Below are 15,636 nucleotides of genomic sequence, written 5' to 3' on the forward strand. Positions count from 1 at the left end.
CCATGCCTACTACCCAACCCATCCATGAAAAAAAACACAAATCTTAGATCTAGCATGCATTAGATATAAAGGCAAGAGCTTTATAACTTACAAATCCAAAAGCACAAAAAGATGATGAGGTAGGAGCTTGACTGCCAAAAAGACGCACCTAATGAGTCTTCTTCTTCTTCTAAGGACCAAAAACCACTAAATAAGCTCTTCAAAGCCACTAATGGAGGCTATGAACGTTTTGGGCATGAAGGAGGTGATAGAGACTGAGGGTATGCAGGCCCTAGCCTCCTACTTCACTTAATTAGGGAGCAAAACACGGGATTAAGGTTAGCCTGATCTCACGACGTGAAAACCTATGTGTCATGTCATGAGCCTTAAGATAGCCATGTGTCTTCACCTAAAGTCGTGTGTGAGACACTAACTCTCACACTATGACTCTCTTAAATTTTGGGGTTTTTCATTCTCAAATAATTCAAACATTGAAAGATTGAGTACATGCAATAAATGTTACATATTTTAGGGGTGATCTGGTAATTTTGTAACCACTTGGTGGTAACCGATAGGTGTTGATTACATATCTTATATTTTATGTGAATTATTGCATGTAAACATATGTGCATCCACGAAAATGATATATTGAATGTATTTTGACTATGACTAAATGACCGGTGGTCTGAAAACGATTTTCTTCATGAACCTTTGCACCCATTTAAGACAAGTAAAGAGTTTAATGCCTAATGAAATATCAAGTATTATGACTACTTGCAAAAGAAATACTAAAGACTTAATATTAGCGACAACATCCTAGATATGTCTCACTTGTATATGTAGGATGTCCATTTTATGTATGATACTTGTGATGATTTGATACTTGTACAAAAAAAACAAAAACTAAAAACGAAGCGACATATATTAGGATTTGTGGTAGCTATTACATAGGCTTCAAAAAGATATCTTAAAGACTAAAGACTAGTGGGTATCTAGACATGAGATGGATTGAGAAGGGATAGAAGCATACTACACCTCCATATACATATGTTATAATACTAATGACACTTATATTAAACTTCTAGTATCGTAAGATATTAAAAAACTAAATACTTATGTTAATCAATCTTTCAATGAATGACTAAAGACTTATGTTTTATACACAAATATCTAATAAGAATGATTAATGACCAATGATTAAGAAGTATTGCAAAGAGCTTAATAATGATTGTATTTTAAAAAAATAATTATTTTATCCCATTATAATGATATTAAAAAGATTTTTGAGGATTCTTATTAGTTTAAGGAATATGCAAATTAATTTGACTTTAAAAATGATGAATTATGATATTACTCATTAGGCATTCTCAATGCATAAACTTTTTATTTTAACATATATCAAGAATAATAGAGGAAGAAGACATTAGACAAAAGCTTGTACATTTATAAGACCATTCTTGATGTAGTGGTTTCTCTTCAAACTAATATTATTCCCTCGTAAAAAATTTATATCGAACTTACGAAAATAATCAACATATGAGTGTTTAATCGAAAAACTGTTTTTCGTACCATAAAAAACAATGTTGCAAATTTGTGATCATTTTGTGATATTATGACCACGGTTTTAAATAGCGTACGACGTAAATTTACGACAACGTTAAGCCTCAAATTTTTTCGAGCCTTCGCAAGTCACGTCGCTTGTAAGGCGTGACTTAAGTCGATAATTTTGAATATAATTAATATTTTTATATGAATTTTCTATTATTATTTATTTTTATATACATATATGATTTAAGACGACATTTTGATAAAATTTGGGGACATGTATAAACGTTGGGGCCATAGTGTGCATCATGGTGAAGCCATGACTAGCTTTTTGACACCTTGATTATGACTTAAAAATATGCTTTTATTTCATTTATGTTAAAACTTAAAACTATATATACTTCAATTAATAAAAAAACCCTAAAAATATAGCAATTAAAAACTAATTATTTACGTGAATAAAATGGCGACATACTTCACGCTCATTGTTAAAATACCTCAAAACCCTAAACCCATTTCTGTTTCCAAAACCCTAGCCACACCTCATTCCGGCTAACCCCCTCCACCACCGACGCCAAAAAGAGCCGCCATGTCCGAGGTCGACCTTCACCGTTCTGATAAGAAGAAAAAGAAGAGCAAGTCGAAGGATACCGAGACAACCAATGAAATATCTGATGGTGCCACCGCAGCCGCCGATTACCTGATCAAACCACAGAGCTTCACACCAGCTATCGACACTTCTGAATGGCCGATTCTTCTTAAGAACTACGATAGACTCAATGTACGAACCGGTCACTACACTCCTCTTCCCTCGGGTTACTCCCCTCTCAAACGTCCTCTTGCTGAATACATCAGGTACGGTGTTATTAACCTTGATAAACCTGCTAATCCTAGTTCCCATGAGGTCGTCGCTTGGATCAAACGGATCCTCCGTGTCGAGAAAACAGGTCACAGCGGTACTCTCGACCCTAAAGTCACTGGAAACTTAATTGTTTGCATAGATAGAGCCACTCGTTTAGTTAAATCCCAACAGGGTGCTGGAAAAGAGTATGTCTGTGTTGCTCGACTCCATTCCGACGTGCCTGATGTAGCCAAAGTGGCTCGGGCACTAGAGACACTAACAGGTGCGGTTTTTCAAAGGCCACCATTGATTTCTGCTGTTAAGAGACAGCTTCGAATTAGGACCATTTACGAAAGCAAGCTCTTGGAGTATGACGCCGAGAAGCATTTGGTTGTGTTCTGGATTTCTTGCGAGGCTGGTACCTATGTAAGAACTCTGTGTGTTCATTTGGGATTGATTTTGGGCGTTGGTGGGCATATGCAGGAGTTGAGAAGAGTTAGGTCTGGGATAATGGGTGAGAAAGATAACATGATAACCATGCATGATGTCATGGATGCACAATGGAGTTATGATAATTACAGGGACGAGACTTATCTCAGACGAGTGATCATGCCATTGGAGGTGTTGTTGACTAGTTACAAGAGGTTAGTGGTGAAAGATTCTGCTGTGAATGCTATATGTTATGGTGCTAAGCTGATGATTCCAGGTTTATTGAGGTTTGAAAATGATATTGAAAATGGAGAGGAAGTGGTGTTGATGACTACCAAGGGGGAAGCCATAGCTTTAGGTATAGCAGAGATGACTACTGCTGTAATGGCCACTTGTGATCATGGGGTTGTAGCAAAGATCAAGAGGGTGGTGATGGATAGAGATACTTACCCTAGGAAATGGGGGTTGGGTCCCACTGCTTCAATGAAGAAGAAGCTGATTTCTGAAGGGAAGTTGAGCAAACATGGAAAACCAAATGAGAAAACTCCATCTGAGTGGGTTAGGAATGTTGTTCTTCCTACTGGCGGTGATTCGGTGGTTGCCAGCCTTGCTGCTGCCCCTGCACCTGAGCAGACTGTGGTGGAGGGTGCAGAGGGTGTGAAAGTTGATAGTGAGAAGAAAAAGAAGAAGAAAAAAAATAAGGATAGTGAAGAAGATGGTGATGAAGGGCGTAAAAGGAAATTGGAAGATGCAGAAGTTACAGAAACACCAGTGAAGAAACCAAAGGTTGAAGAAGAAGAAGTTATTAAAAAGGTGGAAGGTGAGAGTACGGAGAAGAAGAAGAAAAAGAAGAAGAAAGAGGGTGTTTTAGCTGATGAGGTGGAAGGTAAGCAAGAGAATGGAGATGATGATAAGTCTGAGAAAAAGAAGAAGAAGAAAAAGGACAAAGAAGCAGAAAATGGTGACGATGAAGGAGAAGAAGGTAAAAGTGATAAGAAAAAGGAGAAGAAGAAAAAGAAGAAGAAAGATGCAGATGAAGAGTAGATATGAGAATGTTGCAAGAATCCTGAGTGGAACTTTCAAGTTCCTGAATTCAGATCTATCCGATGGTATGGATTGTTGCATATTTCTGGAGATGATGATTTCAGGTAGCAACTCTTGGTGGTGTTAGAGTTGATTTCAGATGTTTATGTGTTGTTTTTGCTTAATCAGTATGTGTTTTGATATTTAAGGATTTTGGTGGCCTATGGAACTTTTAACTTATCTTGAAATTCAGTTTTGATATTTATGTAGTTTCTTGATGTAGCTAATAAGTTGTTTTAAGGTTTTCACTTGGTATGAGTTTGATTTTAGATTGTCACCAATATAAATATTTGAACATTGTTTTGATTATAGTATAAGTTTAGGCTTGTAATGTTTTTCATTCTTGATGGCTTTTCCTGTCGAGCAACAGCATCCTCACCAATCAGCAATAGGAGGATATTTAATTTCTCTTCTCAAATATGGGGAATGTAATTAAACATGAACACTTCAATAGACTTATAGACCCATGAATCCCATTAGAATAGGATATCAGTTGAGGTAGATGCTATGCTTCAACTTGGATAGAGCGACAATTCACATAGGTGACTGCGTGTATATATGTATACAAGCGTGTAAAAAGAGACATAAGAGGCGGGTGCACGGTTGTAAACAACTATCAACAAACATAAACATAAACATGAAATAAAGCAGTTACAAGCAAATCGGTATGACACATATACCAACAAAGAAAAATATGAAATAATGTAGGGAAGCAACTATACAAACACTACAAAGAACAAGATATATATAAGGGACATCTGCTTTTTCTACTACCCCTGATATCCATATCATCCAATCTGAGGTTGTGTATTTGTGTATTTGAAAGTAGACAACTCTTTTCCCACTTCCTTCATGGTCGTCATTTCCTTATTGTATCATCAACACTCAACGACTACACCCATATTTTTTTTTCTCTTTTGGTAGCCTTCTTTGCACTTGTCTATAGAACATGAATATATTTTCTATTATTTTTTCAATGATCAATATTATTCCCAACAAATTCTTAATTATCGTGTTTGATATCTTATCCAACAATGTTCTACTGTAGGTCCATCATGACATCCCATTTCTACTACTTCCATATTCATCACTTGCTCCATTTTGGTCGTCCAACATTCAAACTCAGACATCGCCTTAAAATCCTCATTTATATTAGTTACATCTTCCTCGCGTGCAGCAAAACATGAATGTATTACGAAATATCTTTCTTAACAAACAAATTTGTTTAACCCCTTTTTGATTAATTTTTTTTTATGTTTTTCACACTTTATTTTCCATCTTGATCTGTGATGTGGTACTACAAAAGATTCTTTAAACTATGTTTATTAGCAACCAGTATGACACATATACCAACAAAGAAAAAATATGAAATAATGTAGGGAAGCAACTATACAAACACTACAAAGAATAAGACATATATATATATATATATATATATATATATATATATATATATATATATATATATATATATATATATATATATATATATATATATATATAAAAGGGACATGTGGTTTTTCACTTCCCTGGTATCCATATCATCTCATGTATCCATATCATCTCATGCGAGGTCGTGTATTCGAAAATAGACAACTCTTTCATGTCTAACTAATATTATTTTCCCATTTCCTTCATGGTTGTCATTTCCTTATTCTATAGAACATGAATCTATTTTCTATTAATTTTTCAATGATCAACATCATTCCCAACAAATTCTTAATTATCGCGTTTGATATCTTATCCAACAATGTTCTACTATAAATCCATCGTGACATCCCCATTTCTACTACTTTCATATTTATCACTTGCTCCATTTTGGTCGTCCAACATTCAAACTCATACATGACCTCAAAATCCTCATTTATATTAGTTTCATCTTCTTCATGAGCAACAAAACATGAATGTAATTATTAAATATCTTTCTTACCAAGCAAATTTGTTTACCCCCTTTTTGATTAATTTTTTTTTATGTTTTTCATACTTTATTTCCCATCTTGATATGTGATGAGGTACCATAAAAGATTCTTTAAACTATGTTTATCAGCAACCGGTCACAACTTATTCTTCTATTAGATAGATATTTTTTCTTACATCCATATATACAACCAACTAAATTCATTTTTTTTACCATTTATCGACAACCTAACACAAACAACAATACATTTTATAAATAGTTATTAAAATGAAAAAGAAAAAAAAGATAGCAATCCGATATTGCCACGTGTATTCGTTTAAATTTGGTTTACATGCCACTTTTTCTTTCGATCGATTGGAAGTATTTTGGATTAAATTGTTTTCTTTTATTATCTTGTAATTATGATTAGTTGGTGGACAATACGGATAAACATAGTCTAAGGAATTGGCATAACTAGTCAACTATGGACAAGATACAATATTTCAAAACTTGCCAATCAAAAATGATTTAAATAATTCTGACAGATAAACTGACTTTAAAATCATTCAGTTCTGCCAGATAAACTAACTTTAAGGTCACACTAATCGTTCACTATAATTTATACTTAGGGTTTGAGGGACAATTTCTATAATTTTACTATTATACATAACCATTTATATTATGTAATTTTACGGATTAATTAAGCCCTTGTAATTATTTGAAAAGTCAATTAAATTTTAACCAAGCTTGTAAAAATCGTTAGATAATACTAAATTGGTCGATTAGCGACTAGAGAATAATTTGTCTAGTTTAAGACTAGTTGGCAACTAGTTGGGGACCTTTTTAAATCAGTTAAATTTTAAATAAATAAATATGATTAGTTAAATACAACTAATAATAACAAAAATATATGTCTAGGTAGAGATTAATCAAGGATTAGTCGGGATTTTAACAATAATAGTAGTTTAAAAGTGTTTTCTAGACTTTTTACTGAAAACTGAAATGCTACTCCAATTGAACTTTTCCAAAAAAACTGAAAACTAAAAATTCACCCCAAGTTTCCCATTTTTTTTTTCTTCCAAACATTTACAAGTAAAATAACCTTTTCATAAACGGCTATCCATGTTAAAAAGATATAGAAAACAACTATGAACAAGCATAAGTTCAAGGAAGAACTTAACAAATACAAATAAAAAACCAAAGAATCAGCTCTAGTACGCAAGCGACACTCTCAGTGGCCAGGATTCATCTTCTTGTGCTGAGCCTGAGGGTTGCGAAACTTTGGATCTTTGGGCATAGTCGGTTGCTTTTCTGACCTACAAAAACACATCGTTGTTAACTATTACCATAAACTTCACACAAAAAAACCATTGCATTTGTTTGTCCTTTTGTTGCTAAACTTTACACAACATAACATGTTATACCTTTTTGGGATGAAAGGTCTGTCAAAATAGGGCATTGGTTGAGCCTTGGGCACAAGCTCCTTCCTCAACCTCTTTAGTTCTTCCTCTTCTGCTAACTACACAGCAAATTTGGAAGAAAAGACACATCATTGAAGAAGTGTATAACAAAATCAACACACCTTAACACTTGTCAAAAATCTACCTTCTGTTGTCTTTCTCTTTCCAGTTTGAATTGCTCAATGAACGAGAGCTTTTCTTGCACTTGATGGTCAAACTCAGCACGCTCCATGGCCCTCATGTCGCTATGTAGCACCAAATCAACTGGCCTAGTACTTTCTTTAACTGGTGGTCTTGCCAAACACTGAATGAAATTCATCATCACACTTTTGAGATAACTGATAACTGCTAAATCTTTATAATCTTACACCTACGATGATGAGTAAAAGCTTACTTACCTCTGGTTCGTCTGTTGTCCATGGGAGACCTTTGGCAACAGGAATCCTCTGTTTTTCTTGTTCAATAGTCATCTCCAGTACTTTCTTCATGAACTCTTCTTGCTTGGATCTTCCTCTTTGCTGTATATACAAGTAAAATATAGCAGTTGAGTATATATACAACCAAACAAATAGTTTGATATGAACATATATGATCGCAGGTTATAATTATAAATGCTAACCTCGGTTTTGAGCTTGAAGGGCTGTAGAGGAGTGGCTTTAGGTGTCCTTCTCTTCCCCCGGTTACCACCAAAAGTTGCAGAGGATTCAGAACTCTATATGATTAGCAAAATTAATGTTGTATAACTCAATTTCACAATCAGAATAAAGAAAACGAAGCCAGAGAAGAACGAGAGCATACATTTCGTCTGCTGCGTCTCCCACCACAAGAATTCCTGTTTGAAACGCTGAAAAGTACGAACAAGTCATTAAGAATCAAATCTAAAGAACAGTGAATGAAAATCTAAAGCTCGTTTTCAGTAAATACGTGAAGTTCAGGATCACCAACCTTTCATGGCTGCTACCTGATGAAGAAGAAGAAGCGCGTGAATCTAATCCCAAGCTCTCCGGGGTGAGGAAAAGATCCGGAGAAGAGAATTCAGTAACCGGAGTTTTGGGTCTCAACCCGGGCAATTCCCATTTTGGAATCTTTCTGGTGTCTTCGCCTTCAAGTTCCTCGTTCTGTTCTTCGCCCTCAGTATCCGTTTTGGATTTGGGTAACGTCAAAGCAGTTTCAAATGCCTTGACCAGATGCATCACTCTTCCGCGTCCATCTTCAGGAATGCTCTGTCTTGCTACTTCCATATATTTATCCCTTCTTCTCTTAACTTTTGCACTGACAGTTACACCAGATGCCTCAACAATCTTACATTCCCCTAATTTTTCTTCAAGTCCGTTCAAGTTATGGCTTTCAGTCATGTTTTTCTCTGCTTCTTCTTCTTTTTCAACTTCACTCCCAACAGGTAAACAAGGGTTTGCACTCCCGATATTAAAGAACCCCTCTTGAGAAGCCCTAAGAGTCTCATAAGCAACACACAAACACTTTTTCGAGTTAGAACTAGCTTTGCACTTACAATCGACGGATGGTGGGGTATTAGATTTCTCCCTTTTCGAATTCTTCTTCGCCACCACAAACTTCCTCTCCCGAATCTTGTTCCTCGGAGAAGGTGACGCAACCTGATTCGGTTTCTTCAACCCCGATTTCTGAACTTTAGTTGCCGATTTGATTGCTGGGGATTTTGATGCCTTCGGATCAGGACTAGTTACGTTAGGGTTGGCATTCTCCGGCAATTTTGACTTGTGTGAAAGCTTTGATTTGGAAGGTGTGAGCGTCACTGCTCCGGCGATATTCCCTTGCATTTCCATCTTAAAGTCGCCGGAAAATGGGGAAGTGGCTGTACAACGGGAAGGAAAGAATAAACACGGGGTTGGTTGTTTGGACGATCATGAATGATGGCGAAGAATGAATATAAGATAGATATGAACGTTTGAGGGGCGCTCGTGATAACGGCTAGTTTTTCTTAGTTTTGGTTTCATAGGATGTTTGTGTTCGGATCTATATGCCGGCGTTAATGGGCTGGGCCTATTTAGTCGTCAACCCGTCATACATTCATACTATCCGGGTTTGTCTGTACAATCAAATCGGGTGCTCACTTGGGAGTGGGACTTTGGGAGTAGGATTTGTAGGAAGCGATTCAAAAGGTTTCTTAAATAATAATGATTTGACAAATTTTAAAAAAATGGTATGTGTTTTAAGAAAAGTTGTAAGGTGATGCTATTTTCAGAAAATGTTTTATAACTATCTTTATGGTTTAAAAAAATGGCATGAATGGTTATTTTTTCACCTTCCGTCTAATTAAGACCGTTTTATCCCCAAACGTGCACCTCACATATGGGTAATATTGTTTTTTTTACTTGTCCCATTTACGTCGTTAATTAAGATTAGACTCGACATAAGTAGTCTCTATGTCAACTGTGATTCTCTTTCGAGAAACTCATCGATGTTCTCTTAAACTTGCAACTCGATCAAGATTTAAACACATACATTGGTAGGGTTTTAGAGGCAAAAATGGTTTTGACGTTGTAGAAACTTCGTTCTCGCTCAACGCACACTAATAATACAAACAAACTATATAATACATTAACGTAAAAGGAATAGACCTTCCTCTTGGTTTCATGTTATTAACTTTCTTCTTGGTTTCTTAACAATGTTTTGTTTACGTGTGTATTTGGTTTATGCATCACATTAAGGATTCATCATGGTGGAATTTTCATAAAGTTCCATGGTAGGCATTACCTTAGCACATTCGACTACATGGATTTCCTTGACATTGATGTCTTCTCAGTTCACGAGCTAGACGCAATGCTTTAAAAGTTAGGGTATTCAAATTGCCAAACAATGTATTATCACTTTGTTATGAACCTGAAATGAATTTTGACTATGGCATGCTACCTCATGGGAATGACCTAGATGTGTATAAATTAGCTAGGTATTTTCTTAATAACAAAGTAATTTGTGTGTATATTGAACATGGATATACAAGGGTTCACACCTACTTCATGACCCCTTCAAAAGTGTTGATAGAAGGGTTAGATGATGAGCCATAGCCAACCCCTAAACTTATTGAGAAAAAGGTTGGGTCTTGTAGTCGTAAGTTGGATTTAAAGGTCCTTTATTCTCAAACTTACCTTGAAACATGATCTTCTTATATGGCAATTGTGTCATACAGATCCAGTTCTAAGTCTAGTGAAGTGATTACTGGTGACGTCACTATAGATCACAATCCAAGTCTAGTGAGAGGCAATATGTTTTTACTACATATAAATCGAGCCCTAGCCGCAAGATTGCACGAATATGTAGTCGTATGATCTCTATAAGAGAGTTCAATAATGAAATACAATAGTTGCATTTTATTTATATATTTTTATGGTTTGTTTTGCATGTTTTAATTATTTTGGAAACAAATTTTGCATGTTTTTATTTATTTTTTGTTAAATCATCATGTATATTTTACTTTTTATTTTAGTTTATAGCTATATCGGGTACTTTTAGTCTTTATGTTTAATTTCAAATACTTTAGAAGACTCGGACCAAGTGGAAGCCAATTTGGAGATTAGTGGAGTTTTTATGGGCTTGACAACAAATTATTTGAGCTTTGAGATGATGAAAGAAGGATATTGTCAGGAAAGTCTCAATATTTTTGGAAAATTTACATTTTAGCCTCAAGTTTTTTTTTTTAACATAAAAATCTCGATTATTTCATTTTAGCTCAAATTAACAATTTTTTTTCTTTTAACAGGAAATGACATATTATCGTGTTCTTACAAATAATCGAGACTTTTATGTTCAAAAAAAGTTTTGGACTAAAGTGTAACAGCCCGAAATTCCAGGTATCGTTATATTTATGATTTTGGTGTTTTGAGAGGGGACTCGGCGAGTTGGAGCTCAGACTCGCCGAGTAGGATCGCGGAACTGGTCGCGGGTTCGCGACTGGACTCGGCGAGTCCGCGCTGTTTAACGAAACCCTAACTTTCCAGGTTTGGGACATATATAAAGGGGCCTTATGGCCGTCATTGTTCGCCCCAGTCCTTTGAGCGAAACCCTAATTCGAGTGTGAGCATCTGGAGTAAGGTAGAAGACCATTATTGATCTTGGAAGTGTTATTTTGCAAGGAGGAGGAGACTTGGTTAAGGGAACAACAGGAGAAGCTATATTCTGAGAGTTGGGGGCACAGAGCAACGTTATTCAGGTAATATTTTCGAGTTGTTCCCTTCTATGTTGATGTGTATATGGATTTAGGGTTTATTGAACCCTTTTTGTGGCTAAATCGAGTGCTCCCTTAGTCCCCCAAGCGATTGGAACCCTATATCGGGACCCTTGGAAGTCCAGAGTGTCCCTTGCCTGAGCTTTTCGGGAATCAATGGAGGTTTTGGATTGGAATCCTTATGCCTTAGGTCAAAACGTCAATTATGAGTCATGGGGTGTGTTGTGAACACCGAAATAAGGACTTTACGTGATGAACCAGTCTAGGAAGGCCAGATCTATGAATTGTCGGAGCAGATCTGACCTTAGAAACCAGTTTGAGCGGTTGCATGGCATGGACTCGCCAAGTCCGATGAATAGACTCGGCGAGTAGCTTGAAGATCGCCTTAGAATGGTCCTGTCCGGGTTATGGGTTGGATCGGTGAGTCAGGGCGAGTTAGAGAGGGTTAACAGGTGGTCTGAGTCGAATTGGGACTCACCGAGTTGTTCTTCGGACTCGGCGAGTTGAGTCGGGGTGGCCCTGCGATTCTTCCAGGTGGAACTCGTCGAGTCGGGGGGGATACTCGACGTGTAGAAAGGGAATCTTAGAGGGTTGGTGAGGACGTCTAGACTCGCCGAGTCGCCCTAGCGCTCGCCGAGTCCGGTCAAAGTTGACCGTTGACCGTTGACCAGAGTGGACCTGTGTTGACTTCTTAGGGATAGTCAACATTAGAGATATAAAGTGTTAACTAGGGACATATGATGTTATAGGAGGATTAGAGCTCGGAGAATCGAGCACGAGGGATTCCCAGGATTATGAGATATCGAGACACGCGAGGTGAGTCTTCTCACTATACTTTACCTTGAGTAGGTAACCAGAGTTATGTGACAGAGTATTTGTGTGCTATGTATGTTATGTGTTGTACTGCATTATTTCTATGTGATTTATGTTGTGCATGTTTACAGAGTTGGAACCGGAAGGTTCCTAGAGTTAGAACCGGAAGGTTCACAGAGTTAGAACCTGAGGGTTCACAGAGTATGGGTGCACGGACCCACAGAGTTATAGCCTCGAGTGGCTAATATATGTTATGTGGTATTTTGGGGACTCACTAAGCTTTGTGCTTACAGTGTTGTTGTTTTTGTTTCAGGTACTAGTGAGGATCGCGGGAAGGCGCCGGCCTGATCAGTGCACACACGCGGGATTTTTATATTATGTGATCTTGTGGTTTTTATATGTTATGAAATGAGTTACAGACAATGATGTTTTTGTGAATATTAAATGAATTTTGCCTTTATAAAATGCGAAAAATTATTTTTAAATTCTTGGTGTTACAATTTAGTATCAGAGCCTTGGTTTGAGGGATTCGAGTACACCTTCGGGCGTATTTGAACTCAAACTGAGGATTTGAGATGTAATTTTCAAAAGATTAAAAGATTTTTGAAAAGACGCAGAGCAAGAGATGTGTGTACGATCAGCCCGCGCCCGAACGGTGATTTCCCAAAATACTCTTACATTATGTGATGTTAATATCGATATGATGTATCTGCATGTTAGAGTAGGCTAGGTATTGCTATTAGAACTAGATTGGCCTGATTTGTGATGCCTTAGCCTAGGGAGAGGTGAGCTGCTATGTGACGCTTGAGAGTGAATAGGTAGCAGCGAGGGACTTATGAGAGATTTATTAGAGAGTAGTCTACGCATGATAGAGTACTTGGGACTTGGGATCCGAAGAGGAGGACTTGGAGTGTACCCCGATGCGGTGCGGACAGTAGTATTGGGCCCGTACTACCGAAAGCACCGGAACGGGGTGCAGCCCAAGTAAGAATCTTTGGAATGCCAAGAATCAAGGAGGAAAGAGTTGACGAGTGTGAGTGTGCTCGTGTGGATTCTAAATTTATTGTATGTCGTATTTCAGCGGTAGATCATGGTGAGGACACGTTTGACGCCCGAGAGCAGTGGTACCAGTGAGGAGGATATCCGCCGGATCATCCAGGAGGAGGTAGCTGCAGCCATCAGGGCAGAGATTCCGGAGATGTTTGGGTCCATAAAGACCACGCTGATTGAGACGTTCGACGAGCGTTATGCCGCTCTTTCTGAGGCTGCTGCTGCAGCGGCTACCGCAGCGGTGACTGCTGCAAGGCCGCAGGGTGGGGATGCGTTACTATTCCGGGAATTCAGCAACACAAAACCACCAGAGTTTGATGGGACCCAGGATCTGGTGGCAGCGATGAGGTGGATATCTGATATTGAGGGGTGCTTCTTCACTTGCTCGTCTCCTGAGCATTTGAAGGTCCGGTTCGCGCTGAACCAGCTTTGCTCGGGAGCGAAGGACTGGTGGAAGTTTGTGACGGCGCATTATACACCTGCTGAGCTTGAGGCAGTGACCTGGGAGAGGTTCACTGTCATGTTCCGAGACGAGTACGTTCCCCCGGTGGAGAGGGAGCGTTTGGCACAGGAGTTTCTGACCCTCAAGCAGGGTACTGAGTCAGTGACGGCGATTACGAGGAAGTTCCATGAGAGGGCGATGTTCTGCCCTGAGCACGTGACCACTGAGCAGGCTCGGATGAGCCGTTATTTGAGCATTTTGCGTAGGGATATCCGGGAGTTCGTGGCGAACTCCTCGTACCGGACATTTGCTGAGCTTTAGGCAAATGCCCGGAAGAGGGAGATTGAGCTTGAGACCCAGGCCAGAGAAGAGGCAGAGTCTCAAGGGAGGGATCAGCGACCGGCACAGTCTCAGCCGGCAGCCAAGCGGGCCAAGCCCGCTGATCCCAAACCAAGGAGTCAGAAGGGCCGCACTTGCGGGAAGTGCGGCAAGGGTCACGATGGAGTATGTCGAGCAGGGTCTTGCTACAAATGTGGCAAGGAGGGGCACATGGCCAGGGACTGCCCCAAGGGGTTTACAGTGTGTTTTCACTGCAACCAGACCGGACACCGGAAGGCTGAGTGTCCGCAGCTGCGCGGAGCACCTCAGGGATCTGCTCCTGCCGCCATCAGAGCTACAGAGAGTCGGCCTATGAAGACCGAGGCACCGAGAGCTCGAGGGAGAGCCTTCCAGCTGACTGCGGAAGAAGTCCGCGCTGCGCCCGATGTGGTGGCTGGTACGTTTCCTTTCATGTATTTATATTGATTTTGAAATATTATGCTTATATTAGGTTATGTGTAGGTACCTTCCTTGTGAATTATGTGCCTGCTTTAGTGTTATTTGACTCGGGTGCGAGTCTATCTTTTGTATCTCTGGCCTTTAGTCAGCGTATCAGTGTCAGTCGTGAGGCATTGAGTCGGCCTCTGAGAGTTTCCATAGCTGCTGATAGAGTGATTTGTGTCACGTAGGTTCTCCGGGGATGTGTGTTAGAGATTTTCGGGGTGGAGTTTCCGATTGATCTGATTCCTATGGCGATGGGTGATGTCTGTGTCATTGTGGGCATGGATTGGTTGAGCCGATTTGGTGCGGTTATCGACTATGAGCGTCAGCTGGTGACCATATGAGACCCTAGCGGGGGAGTTCTTTCAGTGTACGGCGAGGGTACGCGTTCAGGATCAGGTTTTTGTTCGGCCGCTAGGGCGAGGCAGTGTCTACAGCAGGGCTGTAAGGGTTTTGTGGCGTATGTGATGGATACGCGGGTGGCTTCCGAGAGACCGAGTTCAGTTGAGGAGGTTCCGGTGGTGCGTGAGTTCCCAGATGTTTTTCCCGAAGAGTTACCGGGTGTGCCTCCCGTGAGGCAAGTGGAGTTCAGTATTGATTTGGTTCCGGGGGCCGCGCCTATCGCTAAGGTGCCTTATCATCTTGCTCCTCCAGAGATGCAAGAGTTATCCTCGCAGCTTCAGGAGCTGCTGGGGAAGGGGTTCATTCGGCCGAGCAGCTCACCGTGGGGAGCGCCTATCCTGTTCGTCAAGAAGAAAGATGGTTCACACCAGATGTGCATTGATTACCGGGAGTTGAACAAGTTGACGGTCAAGAACCGTTACCCATTACCGAGGATCGACGATTTATTCGATCAGTTGCAGGGAGCATCTTGGTTCTCCAAGATCGATTTGAGGTCGGGATATCATCAGGTGAGAGTGCGGGATGAGGACGTCCCGAAGACAGCGTTCAGGACGCGATACGGACATTATGAGTTTGTGGTGATGCCTTTTGGGCTCACCAACGCCCCGACTGTGTTCATGGATCTCATGAACAGGGTATGTAGGCCAATGCTGGATCGGTCAGTGATTGTATTTA

At 39.5% G+C, this 15,636-nt stretch overlaps 2 protein-coding genes across 2 annotated transcripts; one reads left to right on the plus strand and one right to left on the minus strand.

The window, feature by feature from the left end:
- The first annotated feature begins 2,006 nt into the window (after positions 1–2,006).
- LOC145087635 (H/ACA ribonucleoprotein complex subunit 4-like) lies at positions 2,007–4,086 on the plus strand. The gene has a single exon (XM_079025640.1). The coding sequence runs from the start codon at positions 2,114–2,116 to the stop codon at positions 3,836–3,838; it is 1,725 nt and encodes a 574-aa protein (XP_078881766.1). The 5' UTR covers positions 2,007–2,113; the 3' UTR covers positions 3,839–4,086.
- Positions 4,087–6,808: 2,722 nt separating this feature from the next.
- Positions 6,809–9,181, minus strand: LOC145087636 (TPX2 (targeting protein for Xklp2) protein family). The gene is made up of 7 exons (XM_079025641.1): positions 8,180–9,181; positions 8,033–8,078; positions 7,854–7,946; positions 7,633–7,752; positions 7,380–7,538; positions 7,199–7,293; positions 6,809–7,090 (listed from the first exon to the last, which is right to left on the minus strand). Exons 1-7 carry the CDS (start codon positions 9,034–9,036, stop codon positions 7,006–7,008), a joined length of 1,455 nt encoding a protein of 484 aa, XP_078881767.1. The 5' UTR covers positions 9,037–9,181; the 3' UTR covers positions 6,809–7,005.
- Positions 9,182–15,636: the final 6,455 nt, after the last annotated feature.

This window comes from Lactuca serriola, chromosome 2, assembly GCF_051521515.1.
Source record: "Lactuca serriola cultivar US96UC23 chromosome 2, Lser_US96UC23_V15, whole genome shotgun sequence".
NCBI classification, from domain to species: Eukaryota; Viridiplantae; Streptophyta; class Magnoliopsida; order Asterales; family Asteraceae; genus Lactuca; species Lactuca serriola.